General features: G+C 56.8%; 1 protein-coding gene across 1 annotated transcript in view; it reads left to right on the forward strand.

The window, feature by feature from the left end:
• The window catches only part of LOC311215268 (ankyrin repeat and fibronectin type-III domain-containing protein 1-like), a 183,105-nt gene that overhangs the window by 43,173 nt on the left and 121,108 nt on the right, over nucleotides 1–18,824 (forward strand). Inside the window, exons 3-4 of the mRNA XM_084296363.1 lie at nucleotides 9,379–9,572; nucleotides 14,483–14,712. Coding sequence (XP_084152489.1) covers nucleotides 9,500–9,572; nucleotides 14,483–14,712 — 303 coding nt within the window. The 5' untranslated portion in view covers nucleotides 9,379–9,499. The remainder of the gene's footprint in view (nucleotides 1–9,378; nucleotides 9,573–14,482; nucleotides 14,713–18,824) is intronic.

Below are 18,824 nucleotides of genomic sequence, written 5' to 3' on the forward strand. Positions count from 1 at the left end.
ATCCTGTTAAAGTTAGCGGCGGACACTCAGCATCTTTACGACTTAGCCCCTGCGTGGCCGTGTAAGAGCAGGCAGCAGCGCTGAAGGGGACGGAGCTGAAGGTGCTGGCAGCAGCACAGGGCAGCGGGGCGCTGCTGGGGACCTTGGTGGTGGTTTTTGGGATGAGCTGCCTGGGCTCTGCATGGTGAACCTAGAGGGTTTTTTTTTTTTGGCTTTGCTCTCAGAGCCTTTTTCCCTCTTGTTTGTATTGCTCTGGCTGTGCCATAGCAGGGAGGGACTTGGGGAGCAGAGTGGAGAAGAAATCTCTCGTCCCAGTGAGCCTGCCCTTGCACGGGGCCCCCCGGTGTGCCCTGGCTCCCTGCTGCCTGCTTACCCAGGGGGCTGCTGGCTGCCCTTCTTCATGTCCTGTCGTGGTGTCTCCCACCAAATCGCATGCACGTGGGTGCCTGAGCTGCCTGGGCACCTCAGGCTTGCCGGTTCAGACAGGCTGGAGAAGCCCCTCTGTGCTCTCAGCATCCCCCTTTTGGGTCTGGGGGCCGTGTCCCACCCAAATCCCAGCAGTGGGGTTTCCTCCTCCACGCCTGGCTCCTGAGCTCCGTTTAAAGCCCAGTGCCAGGCCAGGAGATGAGGCTGAGAGCCTTCTGCACGCGCCGAAGCTCATCTTTGCCTGGATTAGGCAGAAAAGGGGTAGTCATCCTTTATTTGGGAGTGATAGCTGGGTGGCCCAGCGGGAGGAAGAGGAAGTCGTACCGGTATTAAGGAGAATTACACACGTCGCACGGCTGCAGAAAACTCCGGCAGCCAGCCTCGGCCTGTGAGTCACGGTTGCTAGAAAGACTGTTTGATGCCTCATTCCCCCGCTGTTTTGGCACTGAGTCACAGCCGGGTGGGTGTGCAGGTAGGAAACAGAGGCACCGGCAGCACACACCGGGGGCTGCGCAGGGAAGGATGCGAGCGCGAGCGGCTTCTGATCCCAGCGGCGGCTGGCGAGGGGAAGGTTGCGGGCAGGGCTGTGTCCCTGTTTCACCTGGCTGTGTTGGGGCTTCTGGGGCGAGGTTTTGGTAGCGGGAGCCTAGAGATTGCCTCAGGCAGTTAGAGAAGATGCTAACTTGGCCCTGTAGAGAGAAGCTGCCTGTGTTAGGGAGGTCCCACAAGGGACCCGCTGCTGAGCTGTGCGCAGCGCTGGCTGTGCCTCTGGGAGGACAGGTTTGGGGAAGGGTTAAAAGAGAAAAAACAGTGCTGTGCGAGAGCAGCTGGGAGAGAGGAGCGGGAGAATACAGAAAGAAGCAGTCCCAGAGGCACCAAGGTGGGTGACGGAGGGGCAGAAGTCCCCCTGCACCCATGGGTCCCACACGGAGCAGATCTCCACGCCGCAGCCCGTGGAGAGCCCCCGCAGGAGCAGGGGACCTGGGGGGAGCTGCAGCCCGTGGGGGACCCGTGCTGGGGCAGTTTGCTCCTGGGGGATGGACAGACCCCGTGGCACAGGGCAGAGTGCCCATGGGGAAGCATCAGAGGTGAAGCATCAGGTACTGACCCCAGCCCCCACTGCCCTGCACCGCCTGGGGGGAGCAAGGAGAAGGGAGTGGATGGGGGTGGGAAGGTGTTTTCAGGTTGCTCTTAGTTTCTCGCTGCTCTAGCCTGTTAGTGCTAGGCGATAAATTACATTAATCTCTCCGCTGACTCTGTTCTGCCCTTGGTGCTAATTGTTGAGCCATCTCCCTGTCCTTATCTCAACCCCCGAGCCCTTTCCCATTGTATTTTCTCCTCCTCTTCCTCTGGGAGCGCGGCGTGGCGGAGTTCAGCAGGGTCCAGCTCCCCCTGCTCGCAGCCCCCCGGCTGCCTCGAGCCTTTGGGGTGTGCTTTGGTCACGTACGGGTGGTTTTGCAGGGGAGAAGGGGAGAAGCAGCCTTGGTTCGGGTGCATGGGGTGGGTGGCCGTCTGCAGGTGCTGAGCGCCCTTGGAGGGGCATGAGGGGGTGACCACCCCATGTCTGGACTCAGGAAGAAACATTTCAAAGGGAGAAAGGGAAAAAAAATGAGATTTTGGAGCATTTAAAATAGGAAGGGCAGAGAACTTTGGGCCTGAACGGTGCTGGTGTTGGTGTGTTCTGGGAGCTTGGGTGGCCGCCTTCATTACACAGGCCAAACTCCCACCTGTTGTGACGTTTATGAAAAACTGGGGAGCTTCAGTGTGCTTTTCTGTTACGGGAAATAATAGCTAAAATTTAGATTTTGCAAGGACTCTGTCCTGGGGTGTGGTGTGGGATTCCTCTGAGCTGCACCCCCAGCTGGCGCCCCCGTGGTTACAGAGCTATAGGAATGCATTAAAATAAATGTTATTTATTCCTACCACCCTGCTGGCCCTCCAGCAGGCACACTTGTGGGGCCAGGAGCTGTTTCCATCTCTCTGCTGAGGAAGCTCCCTGCCTATGGCAGGGGGGTGGCACTGGATGGTCTCCAAGGACCTTTCCAACCGGAGCTGCTCCGTCTCTGACTCTGGTGCTGGCTGGGCTGTGCTGCTCGGGGTTTTGTCCTCTGGTGAGCCCTGGTTTGTACAAAACCACCTGCACGGCTCCAGCCTGCTCTACTCTGTGAGGCTCTGAAGCAAGCAGCTGCGCTGGCTTCTAATGGCAGAGCAGCCTTTTCCAGAGAGAGGTGGAGAGAGCAGGAGCTTATTCAAAATGAGGATTTTTGGGGAGCGTTTTTCTTCCCCGGGGGCAGCAGACGTGCTTCCCCTCGCTGGACCTGTCTCTGCCTTTATCTGTGGTTGCTGGGCTGGAATTGCCCCATCCTTGCCGAAGGCTTCGCATCCTCTTCTTGGTGCATCTGTTACTCCGTCTTTAAAAACCAACCAAACAAAACCCATTTCTTAGGGGTGTTACTGCAACGTGTCATAAATCTGCCCTGTTGGCTGGGCTGGTGCTCTCCCAGCCGTGGTGGTGTCGCCGCTGCCGTTCTGGTGCTCCAGAACAAAACCCAGCACAGCCAAAGGCTCTGGAGGGAGGCAGCTGCCCCGTGGTGCCCAGGAAGCTTTAAACCAACAATATGCTGCGCAAACCTGTGCTTAGAAATGAGTTTTTTGACCAAAATATCAAATAATTATTTTTTTTTTTGCCAGGGGTCAGTAGAGATAGGCCAGCTTTGCCATTGTTAACCTCAAACGCTGGAAGGCTCGGTCGTGCTGCAGAAACGAGGGGATTTAAAACGAGCCAAGCTTTCTGTGTCGGAGCATTCAGAGTTCGTGCCTGAAGCGTTTCGCCCATGTCTGCGAGCAGCAGCAGTCTCTTGTATGAGATGATCTCAGCTTCCTTTGTCTCCTTTGCCGTGTGACTTGGATTTGGGAGCAGCAAGGGGAAGCCAGCCCCGTGCCTGGAGGCTTGAGATGGGGTCGGGAGCTCGGCCGGGCAGCCGGCGAGCACCTGGGGGGGCCGGGTGGCAGTGAGTGCACAGCCCTGCTCTTCTCCTGCTGCGGGGCTTTTTGCCCGCCTGCAGTCAGTGGGAAGAGGCCAGCGGGTGCTGGAGGTGGTGGCCGTGCTGATTTACCTCCACATCCCCCCCCAGGAGGTGCTGGCACGTGTGCAGGGGGCCGCTGCGTGTTTATCTGCAGGGTACCAGCCAGGATGCTCATTCTCCGTGTTACCTACGCTTCATTAGCCTCTGTCTCTGAAATTTTTCAAGGGCAAGCAGGAGTTGAATAATTGCCATGATAGAAAAGCGGGAGCCAGGGCTGTGGTTCAGCATTGCGCGTGTCTGGGAACGGGGAGGATTTTTCTCTGCCCCAGGTTTTGGCAGGTCACACAACCTCTGCTCATCTCTGCTCTCCCCAGCCTTTAAAGATAAACCGTTAATAACAGCGTCTGCCTGAAAGGTTTGTTCTTTAAAACAAAGAACTCTGTATAATTGTCTGTGTTGCTCTTCTCCGTGAGCCCTTCGCATTCCCCTGCTGAGCATTCGAGATGCCTTCAGCACTTGCTCTGCTTTGCGGGTGCCTGGGCTTTCACCCTCTCCTGCCCTCCTTCCCCGCTTACCACGGCAAGCTCTGCGAGCTGGGGGAATTTTCACACCCCCTCCGTGTTTCTGCTGCTTTCCCTGGCCCTGGGGACTGTCTGTTTTTGGACTTTGGGTTTTTCTGAGGACGGCTGCGGCTGCTGGAGTGTGGCAGGGACAGCACGTGTCTGTGCTGGGATCTCGTTGGGGCACGCGGCTGGGGTACGCGGTGCTTTTACGGAGAGACAGCAGCGCGTTGGGAGCGAACGAGGGGCCCTCAGAGTATTTGATTTTCCCATTCAGACTCAGCACAAAAGCAGACATTGAAATGGAAGCCTTGTAAAGCACGGCCACGGTGCTTGGGTTCCGAACTGCTCATCTGAAACATGTATATTTTCCCAGAAAAAGGGAGAGGGGCCGTCTGGGCCCTTGCTGCTGTCTTTTCCTGTCGACCGGCTTTGCAAAACCCAACGGGGGTGGTGGTGGTGCTGGGGGTGGGTGCCCACACAGTGGAAGTGGCAAATTTCTGGGCAATTTGGGAATTGGTGCTTTTTTGGTGGGCCACTTCTGGTGCGTGCCTGGGCTTGGAGGAGGCAAGAGGCACTGATTGCTCTTCCTCCAGCTCTCCCAAAGCGTTTCCCTGAGCTCCTCCTGGCGTTTTGGGGCACACGGGGTGTGCGAGCTCTGCTCCTGCACCTCCCAGGACCCTCGAGGTCCTTGGTACCCATCCGAACGGAGACGTTGGCAGCGGTGGTGGTGGCTGTGCCCCCAGCCCCGGGCTGCTCTGTGCCGTGCCTGGGCGATGGCTCCTGCCGGAGCGATGCTCTTCACTCCGGAGAGACAGCAGGAGAGGAAGCTTTTGCAAACCAGCTGGTAGAAATCATGATATTTACCAGCTCGCAGCTGAGATTGGGAAAGGTATTTTTATAGCTTCGCATGTTTTTGGTTTTTTTTTTCCTTTCTTTTTTTTCCGCCTTCCTGAACTTGTAAGCTGAATACTGTTTTGGTTTTCTGTTTTGCTTTGAAACTGCTTCGCAGCCAGATAAAAGCTGCTCTGTTTTCAGCTATCATCCTCCGCTCCGCAGCCCTTGTTACCTTTTAGCAGCGTGAAGACAGCTTTGCGGAGGCTTGGCTGGAATTGGGAAGAGAGCGATGCCGCACGGCTCAGCTCCTCCAACTGCGCCCGGCTCAGGCAGCAGAAGGGCTTGCTGCTGCCTCCGGGCTGGTCCCAAACAGCCAAAGGATGTCACCGGGTATGGTGCATGGTCCCTGCTGTGCCCCCTGCCTCCCCAGGCCCCCCCGAGCTCCTCTTGCTCCAGGGATGCTCCCGGGAGCGGGGGGCAGGCGGCAGCGGTGCCTTGGGGGGTGGTGGGGAGCGGCGTGGGGTGGGTGGCGGGGGTCTGCCGTGCCCTGTGCGGTGCTGGGGGGTCTCGGTGGCTCCGTGTGATGTGCCGGGGGAATATGGTGAGGTGTGGGGCTGCAGCTGACGGCTGGGTAGCTTGGGCTGAGCGTGGGGCGAGAGCAGAAGGTGGGCTCGGGGTGGGCGCTCCTGAGCGTGAAGGGTGGATTTCAGGGTGGATTTCTCAGCCATCCGTGCTGGCTTCGCAATTCGCAGGGTCGCTGGAAAAGCAGCAGTGACTCACGGGGCTGCTGAGAACGGCCGAGGTTTTCGGGGCAAACTCGGGTGATTCTCCAAGCACAACGATGCCCCGTGAAGGCTGCGCTGCTCCCGATTCCTGCGGCTTCGGTTTCCGAGGCTACCCGCGTGCCTGGCACCCTTCCCTGGAGCAGCTTGCAGGGGTTTGGGTTTCTCCCAGCATAGGATCGTGGTGGGGGACTGCTCCTCCCAGCTCGCAGCATCTCTGGCTTTCCTGGATCCAGCTGGAACCCGTGCTGGTTTTTGAGGCCGGGTTGCTAAGTGACACCTCGCTGGAGGAGCTGCTTGAGCAGCGCCGGTGCAGCAGGAGCAGGCGCTGCTGCACGGGTGTGATTTGGGGGCCCCGTGCCATAGCTGGGCTCTCCTGGTCCCCATCCCTCGTCTGGGCTCACCCCTGTGCTTCATCTCACTGTTTTCCCCCAAACCTTTGGCTTTGTACGCTATTTCACGGCAGATTTAGGGAATGGATTGACACAGAGCACGCAGGGGAGTCGCTGAAAAGCAGCACCTCCAGCCCTGCTCCGTGCCCTGCTCTCGTCCTCATGTCCCCAGTTTTTGGGGACTGGCTGACTCTGCGCCCTGGGAGGAGGAGAATGAGCTCGTGGGTTTCGCCCGGGAGCTGCTGGGGTTGGGAGCTGTGGCCAGGGGGGCTTTGGAGCATCGCCGTCCTCAAACGCTTCCAGGAGCTGTGCTGGGGGTGACCTGCGGGTCGGTGACGTTCACTTGGATTTGGGATTGTGTGAGCAGTGGCTTGGGGTTATTTTCCCTCCTGTTTGTTTTCTCCTATGTCGCTGGCTTTCTGCTGTGGTGATTTCTCCGTCCTTTCCCTGGGTGAGGCAGAGGCACTCTATTCTCTCTTTCAAAATGAAAATAAAGCGGGTCAGGCTGGGAAGTGGCTTTTTCCACACCAAAACAAACAGGGAGGAGAGGTCGGGGGGAAGCAGGTGCTGCTTGCAGGGTTCTGGCTTTCCCTGGGTGTCTTGTATTAGCCTGCTTTCTGCCCCTTTATCTCTGCTCAGCCCTTTTGCTCTCCCTCCCTGCAGTTCCAGCCGCCGGAGAAGCCACCCAGTAAGGACACCGCCAGTAAGGACATCGCTGGGAGGGGGGCCCTGGCTGCAGCCCCGATTTGAGATGTGCTCTGCCTCTTTTTTCTCGTCACAGCGGCTCCTCTTGCTGGCTGGTTTGCTTTCAGGAAAAGCCCAGGGAAAGCAGCACCTGTGCCCATGGGTGCCATGGGCTCAGGTGGGGAGGGCGAAGCTGGGGCAGTTGGTGCTTGTGGCCACCCTGGTGCCACCCCCTTGTGCCCTGAGGCTGTCCCAGGGGGGTGACAGGGACCTGGCCCTGGTGCCTGGTGTCACATTTCCCCATCTGGCCGCGAGCTGGGGGCGATGGGGCCATCACCAGGCTCCTGCCTCAGCTTTCACGTGCAGCCAGAAGGATTTTTCCACCCTTGTCAGGACTCGAGTACGTGCCCTCCTTCCTACCAAAACACCAAACAGCTGCTATTTATAGGCTGCAACAGCATTGATTATGGCTTTTCTAATTGAGCTTTACATTCCCGTCAGGGATCTTCACTAATGGGATGTGGCATCCTTGATAACACAAAGCTCTGGAGCCTGCTCGGGAAGCATCCGTCGGTGCAACGTGACTGCCCGGTGGCAGGGAAGGCGTCGGGGCCTGGCTGGCAGCTGCTGCCGAGGCCGTGCCTGGGGTGGAAGGTGCACGGAGCTGGGCTGTGCTTGGGAATTCAAGTCAGATTTCAGAGAGAAACAGGTTTCTGGCTGCCGCTGGAGTCTTTGCTCTTTCCGATATAAATCATTGTCTTCAGCTACGCAGCTTAAAAATATCTCCTCCAAGGGCATGGATTCTTCCCTTTTTACCCTCGTGCAGTCTGGGCGAGCGGCAATGTGGGCACAAAGTCGTGTTAGCATTTAAAATGCTAATGCCGCTCTGCAGTCGATGGAGCTCTACGCAGGTGCGTTTATAAAAGCACCGAGATTTACATGCCAGGAAAAAAAAAAAAAAGAAAATGTTTTGAACTCGGACAGAGCCCAGGGCTCGTTGCTGCGGCGCAGCAGTGTGCGAAGTTGCACCCCTTTTGTCTTGTGCCAGCGCGATGTGTTACCGTGGGAGCGACGTAGGTTTTACTGAAATAGGAACAGCTCGGGGTGCTGCTTCTATTCTCACCTCTCCCGGCGTAGCTCGCTTCCACGTGGGTGCAGGTGAAGCAGGGGGAAGGGTTGGGGTCGGAGGGCTGGCACGGTGCCGCTCCGCAGCCCAAGCGGTGCCATCCCTGTGGCCGTCCCCAAACCCTCAGCGCTCAGTGACCACTCTGTGGGGCTGGGCGGCATCGCCTGTGGACCCAGGGTGAATCCAACCAACGCCACCGCTCTGTAAACCTCCTGATGTGCCCCATACAGGCCTGGCTGCGAGGCCCCTGCCTTCTGTGCGTCCTGCAGGAGGTGGTTGCAGCTCGGCGCCTTGCCTGGCTCCGTCACAGGGTCACCGAAGGGTTGAGGCCGTCGCTGCTTGCCCGTGAATCACATCCGATGCTGACACCAGGCAGGCACCGCTGCCACGTTTGTAAGGGAGTGAAAAACGATATCGTAACAAATGGAGCCGTGACAGGCAGCCGCCGCGGGTCGGGAGCGTTTGCGCGATCGGCTCTCCCTGCGTCACCTTGAGGAGTCGCTCGGGGGAAATGGGAGAAATTCAGCGCTGCAGGAAGGTGGGGTGCTGGACACACGGTCTGCACCGGGACCTCGACCCCAGCCCTTGTGGTGCTCAGGGAGCACAGAGGAGGGCTGTGGGAGCAACCGCAGGGAAGGGAAGTTCATTCTGTAAGAAGAGACTGGAAGAGCCTCCTTAATCAGCTTGGAAAAACGCAGGGAAAAGGGGGATGTGAGGGCTGTATGATGGAAATTAATCGTGGGAGCAAGCACCGGAGAGGGAAAATAATTATTTAAGCTAAAGGTTAATATTGACAAATTAATTTAGATCCATTTCTCATCCTTTTCATGGGATTTGGGAAGAGCCTTTCGCCGAGCCCCTTGGGGTGTGCGGGGAGCCCATCGGGGTGTGTGTGGTGTGACAGGGAGGGGACAGGGCTGGGTGGCCGCGGGTGAGACCCTGCCACCCCTGGGTGGGACCTCAGCAGCGTGGCCTGGGCCAGCACCGTCCCCAAGGACAGCAGCTGGGGACTTGGGGACTGTCCCCTGGGGGATGCTGCGGGATGGAGCTCAGCGAACAGGGAGCTGCTCCCTGGCTCTCTCCACCCCCCTAAAACTGATCTATTCTGGGTTTTTGGAGGAAACGCTTCTCTACCACAAAAAGCATCAGCTGGCTTGGATGATACTCAGTGCCCTGTGGAGGTTTTATTCCCTTAAAAGCTTTTTGTATTGTTCCAGCCCTGAACCCTCCGGTTTATTTACTTACTTCTGACTGTGAGTTTTGAGGTGGGCTAGGTTGGAGGTGCTAAATGGTCAGAGCGCTGATTGTGGCTCGCAGCTGAAGATACAAATCCTATTTAGAATGCACTGGGGAAGGAATTTGGGGAAGAAATTCCCACTGGGGAAGGCTTTGCTGAAATAGCAGCGGCTTAGCGCACGGGAAGGAGCCGCGTGCTGTCAGTCCAGCGGCTGTACCGTGTCCTGCAGGGGAGGTCCTGCCTTGAAGGCAGCCTGCTTCCAGTTCCACCTGCTGCAATGCACCTACCCTCTGTTTTCTCCCCTGCAGGTCGCTGGACAGAAAGCTGCAGAGACCGCTCCTGGGGAAGTCGCGGACGCTGCCCAGCATCCCGCAGTCCCCGGTCCTGAGCAGGCTTCCCCTCCTTGACTCCACGGCATACAGGGAGGAGATGCCGGAGCAGAAGTCCTACAAGAAGCACTCGGCCTCTGATGGCCAGAAGGGCTGCACGGTCCCATCTGCTGGTGAGTGCCGGGGAGAGCTTTCTGCCCGTTCTGCCTGGGGGCCAGCAAAATCTTACCCAACGTGTCCTTGTTCTCCAGGGGTGCGAACAGCAAGGTAAATCCAGTCCCGGGCTGTGGGGGGTTTATGCTGCCTCAGAAACAAATGTTCTTGGTGAGATATTTTTTTTTTATCCACTTCTGAGCCTTTCTTTGAGCCTGTTATTTAAACCTTCCCACCTTTTATTACACTGATGGAAAAAAGCCGCATGGGGCTGCGAGAGCCCCTGGCTCAGAGGTGATGCTCGGAGCGTCAGAGCTGGGTCTCCTGGCCACACGCGAGCTGCTGCTCTGGGTTCCTCCGGCCTCCCCAACACCCAGGTGCCTTCCTTCTGCAGCATCGAGTGGCTTCAGGGTGCTCGTTGCTGTCCCCGTGGGGAGCAGAGGCTGGGTGGCACCGCGTGGCTGTGCCGTTGTCCTGGCCCACGGTGGGGGTTTGCTGTGGCAGATGCTCCCAGCCTGGGAGCGTGCGTTGGCCTTCGTGTCAACAGAGGATTTTTTACCGTGTTCTGCTCTTGTGCTGATCCTGATGAAATACTAATATGGTTGGACCAGCTGCTCTGAGCAAGTTTATTGGCAAAACTGTTGATGGGCAAAGTGTTTCACGCTTCTGGTGCCAGCAGAATCACGCTGGGGCCATAAGAACGATGGGGAAAGCGATTAGCACTGAAACAGAGATAAGGCTCGCGAGCCAGGGCTGACAATCCAGTGCAAAATAAAACCCTTATAAAATAGCTCCCGTCTACCAGCACTATTTGATTTTTTTTTTATTTCTTCTTTAAAAAAATATTTTAAATCTAACCCCCTTGCTGTCAGATTGCTGCAAGCTCTACCAAGCAGAGCAGCTGTCCAAGCCCTGGATTAATTTTAAAGCTCTGCAGACTGCGTTTCATTTCCTGGTCCTACTAATTCTCCCAAAAGAGCAGGTCTGGGCGTGGGAGGGAGGACCTGTGGAAAGCTCGTGTAGCTGCCTCCTGGGGACAGGAGGGACGGGGACACTTGGGAGTGGGGAGGTGACGGCAGGTAACTCTGTGCGTAGAATCAGAGGGCTCGTGCTACTCTGTGAGCCCTCCAAATCTCCTGGGCCACCAAGGCATGGTTTGCAAGGACGGACCTGAATGCGCAGTGGAGATCTGCGTCCTGGTAGAGGGCAAAAAGGCGTGCCCAAAAAGCCTCGGGTGTGCAAGAGCACCCACTGCGAAGGGCGCAGCACCTGCAGCAGGTCTCTGGCTGGTGTGCTGGTGCTTGCAGAGAGCTGTGCTGGAGGGGGAGGTTGGTGTGAGGCTGGGGGTGACATCCCAGCAAGAGCCAGACCCTCTGCAAACCTCATCACCTGCTGCAAACACCTCCTTTGCCTTGTACACGTCAAACAGCCACCCCAGAGCAACTGGGCGCAGCCTGCCCTGCGCAGCGGGGTAGGGGTGGGAGCTGATTGCACGGACACCTGGCTAGGATATTGCTTTGTTTGTGGCTGGAAGGTGGCTAGGATGATAGGAAGAGGAGTATGGAAACAGTTTGGAAGCTCCCGCCGTAGCCAGAGCTGTAGATGAATGAATGAGTTGTTGTTTTCTATCCAGAACCTCCCATGCTTTTTATCTGGCTCCTTGACACCCAGGAGCTGCTAATTAGCTACTCATTAAGCCTATCAGCATGCTGTCATGAAGAAAAGATGCTTTTCTCAGCATTGCCTAGTTATTGTATCAGTCTCTCTCAGCCCGGATCGCAGTTAGCAGTATTTACCTGTAATAGGCAGGGCTCAGATAAATTTAGTCTTGGAACAGCAAACGGTGGCTTAGGTAAATGCCAGAGCCCTGGCCTGACCTGCAGGGGTGCAGCATCTCTCTGCCTGCAGGGACTGTGTAGTAGTGGAACGTGACATCTGGACAGGAGGACGAGAGCAAAGCACTGCATGGACCAGAGAAGGGAGGCTTCCCCAGCACCTGCCTCGCCCCAAACCAGTGACCATTTGGTACTGCACTGGGAGCCTCACGTGCAGGCAGCAGAGAAATGTGCTGCCTTTTGCTTGCCACCCCTTATTCCCTGCCCATGGGAAGTCCTGGGGATGGGCTTGAGAATTTTTTTGTTGTTGCCCTCTCTTCTCTTCCTTCTGCAGCGGGACCCCGAGCTCAGAGCAGAACCCTGCAGTCAGCTTCTCTAATACCTGAGTGTTTTGGGTAGCCCACAAAAGCTGGAGGAGTGCCAACCTTACATCTCTGTTGAAGTTCAGCACGGGCACGCGGCCACCTCCTGAAACACCTTTCCTTGCCCGGGTGCCCGTGGTGTGCTCGCAGCAGGGTGGCGGTGCTGGCTCCCTGCTCCTCTCCCTGCTGCTGTGCTGCCTGGTGAAGGGAGGGCTCTGACGCTGCAGCCTGGGACCTGGGCAACGTGCCACCAGCACGTGGTGGAGGAGCACGAGGCCCTTCTTCCACCGGGCTGCGAGTGCTGGGGAAAGCCTTGTGCTGCTCACGGGGCTGAGTGCTCGGTCTGGCTGCGCTGAGCACGTGGCACGGCTGGAGGGCCTGTGCTCTCACTGCCCTTCCATCTCTCATGTCCTTCTGACTTCCTGATTAATGCTTCAAGTCCAGAAAGAAGAAAGGGTTTGCAGCAGTCACAGGTGCCAAGCCCAAGAAGATGCTTTAAGTCTTTTAGAGGTACCCAATTTGCCAGGCGTAGCGCTGGGTGGTGGGAGGGTGGAAGATCACGAGGGTAGGTGGCCTCCAGCCTGTGGGCTTGCTCTTTCCCCTCCAGGGACTTCTGCTCTTGGTCTTCCCCTCTGGCCTTTCCAGGCTCCGGGCTTCATCACTGGTTTACTTCCTTGGTAGAAATCAGGAGTGAGCTCCTTCAGCATGTACAAAACCTTTTAGGGATAGATAAAGTCCTGACCTCTGTGCCACATCCCTGTGCCCAAGGGGGAGGCTCTGCACCCCTTACACCCGAGCAGGGGAGGAGTGGGGCAGGAGATGAGGCGGATCAGACTGGGTTTTGGGGTGAGCAGCTCTGCACAGGCAGAGCTCAGCACGCAGCCTGGGTCGTCCTTGCTCTGAGGCAGCACGTGGTGGCTGTGCCCAGCTCGCCGTGGGGCCGGGAGATGAGCTGGGGCAGCAGGGCCGGCTCCTTGGTGCACGGTTTCGCTGCTGTCAGCGGCGTGTCTGCCCCGGCCCTCCTGCCTCGTCCCCGAGCGCTGCTGCCGTGCGCTGGCAGCCGGGATCTGGGCGCCGATTGACGTGTTTGTGCGTTGAATAATCACAGCTTTCAAACAGCAGTTCCTGTGTTGGATGAGTTGACATTTGGAGAGGAGCAGCAGCGGCTTATTAAAGTGAAAGCAGGGGTAAAGAGGGGAAAAAAAAACGCTCCTAGGTAGCGATGTGCTCAGGGTTGCCTCTTTTTTTTTTTGGCAGCTCTGATCGCTTCTTCTCCCTTGTCCTCTTGATTGTGCTGGTTTCTGCTCAGTGTGTCCCTGCCCCGGGCAGGGCTCACACCCAGAAGATGCCTTCACACCTGGAAGAGCTTCAGGAGCTTGGGGAGCAGGGGTGGCTGTGAAAGCAGAGGGCAGCAGGGCAGAAGTCCAGCCTGTGTCTCGCTCCATGTGAATCCCGCAGCCTTGTGAGGCAAACCAGACTTCACTGGCTGATTTCTGGCTGGTTTCCACCTTAGGGCCTTCACCTGCTTTCAGCTCCGGAAGGGTTTTGCTCCTCGGCCCTGGGTTAGCAGGGTCACGATCATTTGTGCCTGGAGATGTTGGGTTTTTCAGAAAGCAAATAAAAACGATTTTGCCTCAGGAACAGGCAGTGGGAGGGGAGAGGGTTGTGAAGGTAACCCCGTGAAGCGCCCTTCAGTACCACCGTGGCCAATAATTGATCCGTTTTTATAATTGAGCAAGAGGGGTGTTCTTGCTAATTTATTACGGCTATCAAGAAGTGATTTGGGCTGGGAGGTGAGGAGCAGGGAAAGCTCGCTGTTTGCCAGCTGTGAGGACAGGATTGGCAACAACAAGCACACAATATCCGAGCTGCTCGGAAAATAGCAGAGCAGTGGTGTCGTGGAGATGCTTACCCTCTGCTCTGCCGTTTTCCCTTTCGTTGCAATGAAGTGCAGTCTCTACCTATAAATCCTTTTCCAGCTTACAACGCTTCTGATGCCTCAGTTTCCCTATTCACAAAGGGAGATGTATTGTAGTTACCGATTGCAAAGCATGTGAATACCTGCAGGGAGAGGGGCTTGATGCAGGTATGTAGGATTCAACTTGAGTTCTACTGCAGGAATTTTATTCCTTTTAGAAGATAAAACTAGAACATTCTCTCTTAATGTGGAACATTGTGTTGAATTTGGGGTGATGGAGAATGAGCGAGGTTTTTGAGTTCTTTACAAGTGAGCCTTTCAAATGTATGACCTTATTGGAATTAAATAATAGGAAGTTTTTAAGTGTTGGGATTTTGGTCCTCTGTTTATGAATTAGTGTTTATATGAATTTATGTGAAATTATGAAATAGTATTTATACTAGAGTAGAGCCTGGCGGCCCTGGCTCTGATCACTGTGCTCAGCAGTACGTGGTTGATTCCTGCTGTGGTGACTTTGGGACCGAGCACTGACAGGTTGGGTGCTGGTGAACAAGGTTGGGCAAAACCAGCGTGGGGCAGGCTGAATGAAGCTCAGCAGACTTGGGGACAAGGACTCCGTGGGGCTCGTGGCAGAGCCGTGCCCTCTGAACCCCGTGTGTGGCAGCACCCATCCCGCGTAGCCCCGTGGTGCAGAGCATGGGTGGAGGCGGCCTGGGGCAGACATCTCTGCCTGCACCCCTTCTCTGGGCTGCAGGGGGGCACAACCCAGGGATGGCCACAGCTCTGAAGGGTTCATCGTGTCCCTCTGTCCCCAGGGGAGGCCTGGCGGCTGGAGGACGACTGCATGGACCCCCCGGGGGATGCCCAGCTGCAGCCGCGGCTCCGCACGGCGGTGGAGGACGCCCCGTTCAGCCATTTCCGCACCCGCTCCTTCTACATGCGGAAGAGCCTGTCGGTCGACAACCACCTGGGGTCCTTGGGCTACGCCGTCCACCCCGCGGAGACGAAGGCCGAGCGCGTCAGGACCAAGCTGCGGCGGCAATTCGTGAGTACCGGGGCGCCGTGCTGAGGGGGGTTCCCAAAAACACCGGCGTGGCGCGGAGCTGGGTTTGTGTAAAGCGTTAGCGAAATGGCAACGAGGTGCCTGCAGCTGGGTGGAGCAGAGAGCTGAGGTGGCTCCGGTTTGCCCACGCTGTGCCGGGAGGCCTGCTGGCCCCGCTGGGCAGGCGTTGTGGCTCCCGTCCCCGCCGTGCTGCGGGTTTGCTGTAACAGCGGGGATGGCGCTGGTGCAGGTGGCTGCTGCTCGGCCGGGCGATGTGCGGTGTGGAAATCTCCTCATTACACCTCTGGACACTGCTGTTCAAAATACAAAACGAGGATGAAAGCATAAAGGAGTTTGCGCTCTGAGCCCTGGCCACCAGAAATTTGGTCTTCCCAGGGGTTTGCTTCATGGCAGCAGAGGGGTGTGGGAGGAGGCTGCGCTTTCAGGGAGGGCAGCGAGGCGGCCCCGACACCCCTCGGAGCACCCTGGGGCTGGATCGGGTGCCTCACGCTCCCCGATCAATGTTTAATGGGCTTTGCGTCTCCTCTTCCCCAGAGATACTCGATACAGGGATTCAAGTGGCTTTCCTCCTGCCTCGTTACTGGCCTCGGGGTTGTAATGAGGGCTCGAGTGTCCCCACCCTGAAAAGCGCTCGGTGTTGGTTGGAAATGGATGAGGGCACTCGTACAATGGGAGCAGAGCGGGGACCGGGCACCTGTGCAACCCAAAGTGGGGTTGGGAGCTGTCAGCCAAGGCTGGCGGTGCTCGCCCTGCCGCAGGGCTTGGATCTACACAACGTGTCTTTTGCAACCCCCGCTCCTGAAGCTGCTGAGTTTCCTGTATCCTAGAGGAAATCCCGTCCTCCTTGGGCAGGGATCTTGGTCGTGGCTGCTGCTGCCTGCCCATGGCAGGGCGTTTTGGGGAGCTGGCTGGGACCTCGGCGCTGTGAGCGGCCCCAGGGACCCATCTCTGCGGGTGTGGGAAGCAGCAGCAGCATCCCGGGAAGGAAACGAGCAGCAGTGGGACAGGGCATCCGAGGAGCTGCCCAAAGAATCAGAGGTGTTTCGGATGAGGCAGTCCTGCTGCGGGGTAAGGAGCGGATACCTGATTTCTCGGGATTTCAGCCCGGATCTGCAGCCTGCCTGCCTGTGCTCTGGCAGCTCTGAGCGTTGTCTGCGGGTGCCTCTCTTTGGCCTCTGACTTCGTGAGGGTTTTTGCCAGTCACTTTCGGGGACCTTTAGCTCTCCGTGGTGCACCCGTGGAGCTGAGTAATGCTGTCCATCAAAGAGCAGAGCAGGGGTTTTGTAGATTTCTTTTTCCTTGGTGTGTCATTTCTGGGTAGTTTTAATAGCTGAAGGCTGTTGTTGCCGTAGGCTCAGCCATGGGCTGTGGCCTTGTCAGACCTGCTGAGAAAATCAGGCTCACCCTACCTTACAGGGCGCGAGCAGGGCTTTCTGAAAGTGCTGGGCTCCCCCATGCAGCTGGACAGCCAGCGTTTCACATTTAAAGTGAAGGTCCTGCCAAGTGGGGAAGGTTTCTTGAAGAAGATGCGGGCTGGCACGGGGCTGTGTGGCCTCCCAAGCTCTGCTCGTGCCTTTCCGTGCTGGTGTCGGTGTGGTTTTGCCCAGGCTCATGCTCAGCCCTCACCCCCGTCATGACGCCTGCTCTGCCCTGGGGAGGAATTTGGGCCAGGTGTGCACTGCCCTCCTCGTGCACAGCAGAGCACTTAGAGGAGAGAATGTGATCTGGCTTTTCTGCAGCAGCTCACCTGGGACCTCCCCTAAAAGTCCCAATTTAAAGCTTGGCTCATTTTTCAGGGCTGTAGCACTTACCCAGCTCGTAGCCTTAAATTCCCAGCTTCGCTCTTCCCGTGCTGACAGCCTGAGCTGTCTTGGGGCTTGCATCCCTGTGCCTGCGGGGCTGTAGGATCTTTTCCCTTCTCTGCTGGTGATGAGGGGAGCCCCTAAAGTTGTGCCCGGGGCCCACCCCTAGGAGCCGTCCCCTGGTGCAGGATGGATTTCCCCGAGCCGTGTCGCCGGTGGCATGTCTGCAGTCCCGCTGCTGGCATGTGATGGGTCTGCACGTACAGATTGCTTGGATTTGCATAATTTGAATTTTAAATGAATTCCGATTTTTGTGATTGTCAGAATGAGTTTTCTTTCTAATGAGCCTTTCCATTTCCCTCCCGGAAGGCTAGTGACGTTGGCAAAGTTTCTGCCTTGGAGAAAGGGAAGCGTGCGGTGGCTCCTGACAGCCGTCTGTCACGGCTGCTGTGCCCCCCCTGCTCTGGGGCTGGGAAGGAGAGGTGAAGGAGTTTCAGCAGCGTCCCCCCCGGCTCAGGGGGGCTGCCAGTGTGCCCTCTCCCTGCCTTGAGCTGGGACCTCATGCCTGCTGTTTGCAGGTGATGGTCCAGGGGTGTCCTGCAGCCTCGAGGAGCAGGGAGGGGACCTTCCATGGCCACCCTTGTCCTGTTCCTCTGGGAGGAGGAGGGTGGTCGAGGCTGATGCTGCATTGCTGCCACAGTGAAGATTTTTCAAGTAGGTTGTGCTGTTTACCTCTTATGCACTGACTTTTTTTAAAATTATTTTTTAATTATTACTTCTGTACAGTATTTTTTTTCCAGGCAGTCATTCTGTTACTGGATGTCTCAGTGCCCTCCAGGACAGGCTGAGAGCCCTGTTTGTCTTGGGAGCTCTTCTGATGAGTCGAGCAGAGCTAATGCTTGCCTTACAGACCTGGTAATCACAGAACGGCTTGGGTTGGAAGGGATCTTAACGATCACCTGGTTCCAACCCCCCTGGAGGTAACGTGGAGGAGAAGACTAAACAAACGGTCGGGCCTGGTAATGAGAGGCAGTGAGGAAAGGAGCTTCTTCCTGGCAGAAACCTGATCAAATGTGGGGCTCACCGAGGTCACGAGCAGTGCCTGAGCTGCTGGAGGAGGCAGGTAGCGTCTGTCTGGCATGGGCACATCCAGATTTTCCCATTCCCGTGGAATAATGATCAGTTCAGAACCTCCTTGCTTTGCTGCTGGGCACTGTGGTGATGTTGGGTGGAGTGTGGGGGTCTGCGCAGGAGCCTCCTCGTGTCAGAGCAGCGAGAGGTCTTGGTTTCAGAGCACTCGGGGGCTTGCTGGGTCTGTCGGGTGCGACTGGAACCGGAGGCTCTGCGGGGAAAGCAGAGTCAGACCTGGCCCTGCTCTCATTCCACTGACATCACCGAAACTCTCCTGGTTGCTTTATTTTATTCGGTTCTGTTCTGACACTGCTACAGAGCCACTTGCTCTCCTCATAGCAAAATGTTAGCAAACAGCCAACTGGTACTTGTTTGTGCCCTGTACTTCAGCGTAACAACACCAACAACAAAATCATAAGGGGGGAAAAAAAAAGGCTGGAGCCATACAACAAGCAGGTCAACTGTGTTAGTGGAGAGGCTGAGTAAAGCAGCAGGCGTTGTGCTGCATCTACGCACACGCTGTCCTCAGCTTTGCAAAGCACAAAGGCAGTGTCTGCCTCAAGGAGCTAAATGCGAAGGTAGATGAGAGATGCACACTGCATCATCCCGTGGCGCGGAACCGTGCCCTGGCAGATTGCTCACTTGCTGACTATTGTTCATTGATGAGTATTCAGAAAGAAAAAAAACAACCCACAAACCTAATAAATAATGTGACTCTTGTGCCGGATAGCAGCTTATTCACTGAGCACAACCGGCAGCTGAACAATCCCTGGTAGCAGGCACTGAGGAGGAGCCCGTGCGTGAATCACTCAGCTTTGCACCAAGCACGGGAGCGAACCAAGGCTCCTGCTGATAAACAGGAGCAGGACAGCACGAGGAGCACCCTGCTCCTTTCTTTGGCAGATCCCTCAGCGCAGCCCAAGAATTTATTCTGCACCTTGGGCGTTTGGTGTCAAATTCTGGTTCCTCTGATGCATGTGAATGCAAATGCCTTGGAGGGCTTGGCTGTGACGGGAACGATAGGCAAATAATTTCCTTTCCTCCCAGTTTCTGCTGCCTTGCTAAGGCCCAGCGCTCCCTGCCTCTGCGCTGTCACATCCACCTGGCTCTGCCAGCCCTTCCCAGCTGGTCCATGGACCACTCCAGGATTGTTCCCCATTG

Source organism: Netta rufina (assembly GCF_964035555.1).
Source record: "Netta rufina genome assembly, chromosome: 15".
Classification (NCBI taxonomy): Eukaryota; Metazoa; Chordata; class Aves; order Anseriformes; family Anatidae; genus Netta; species Netta rufina.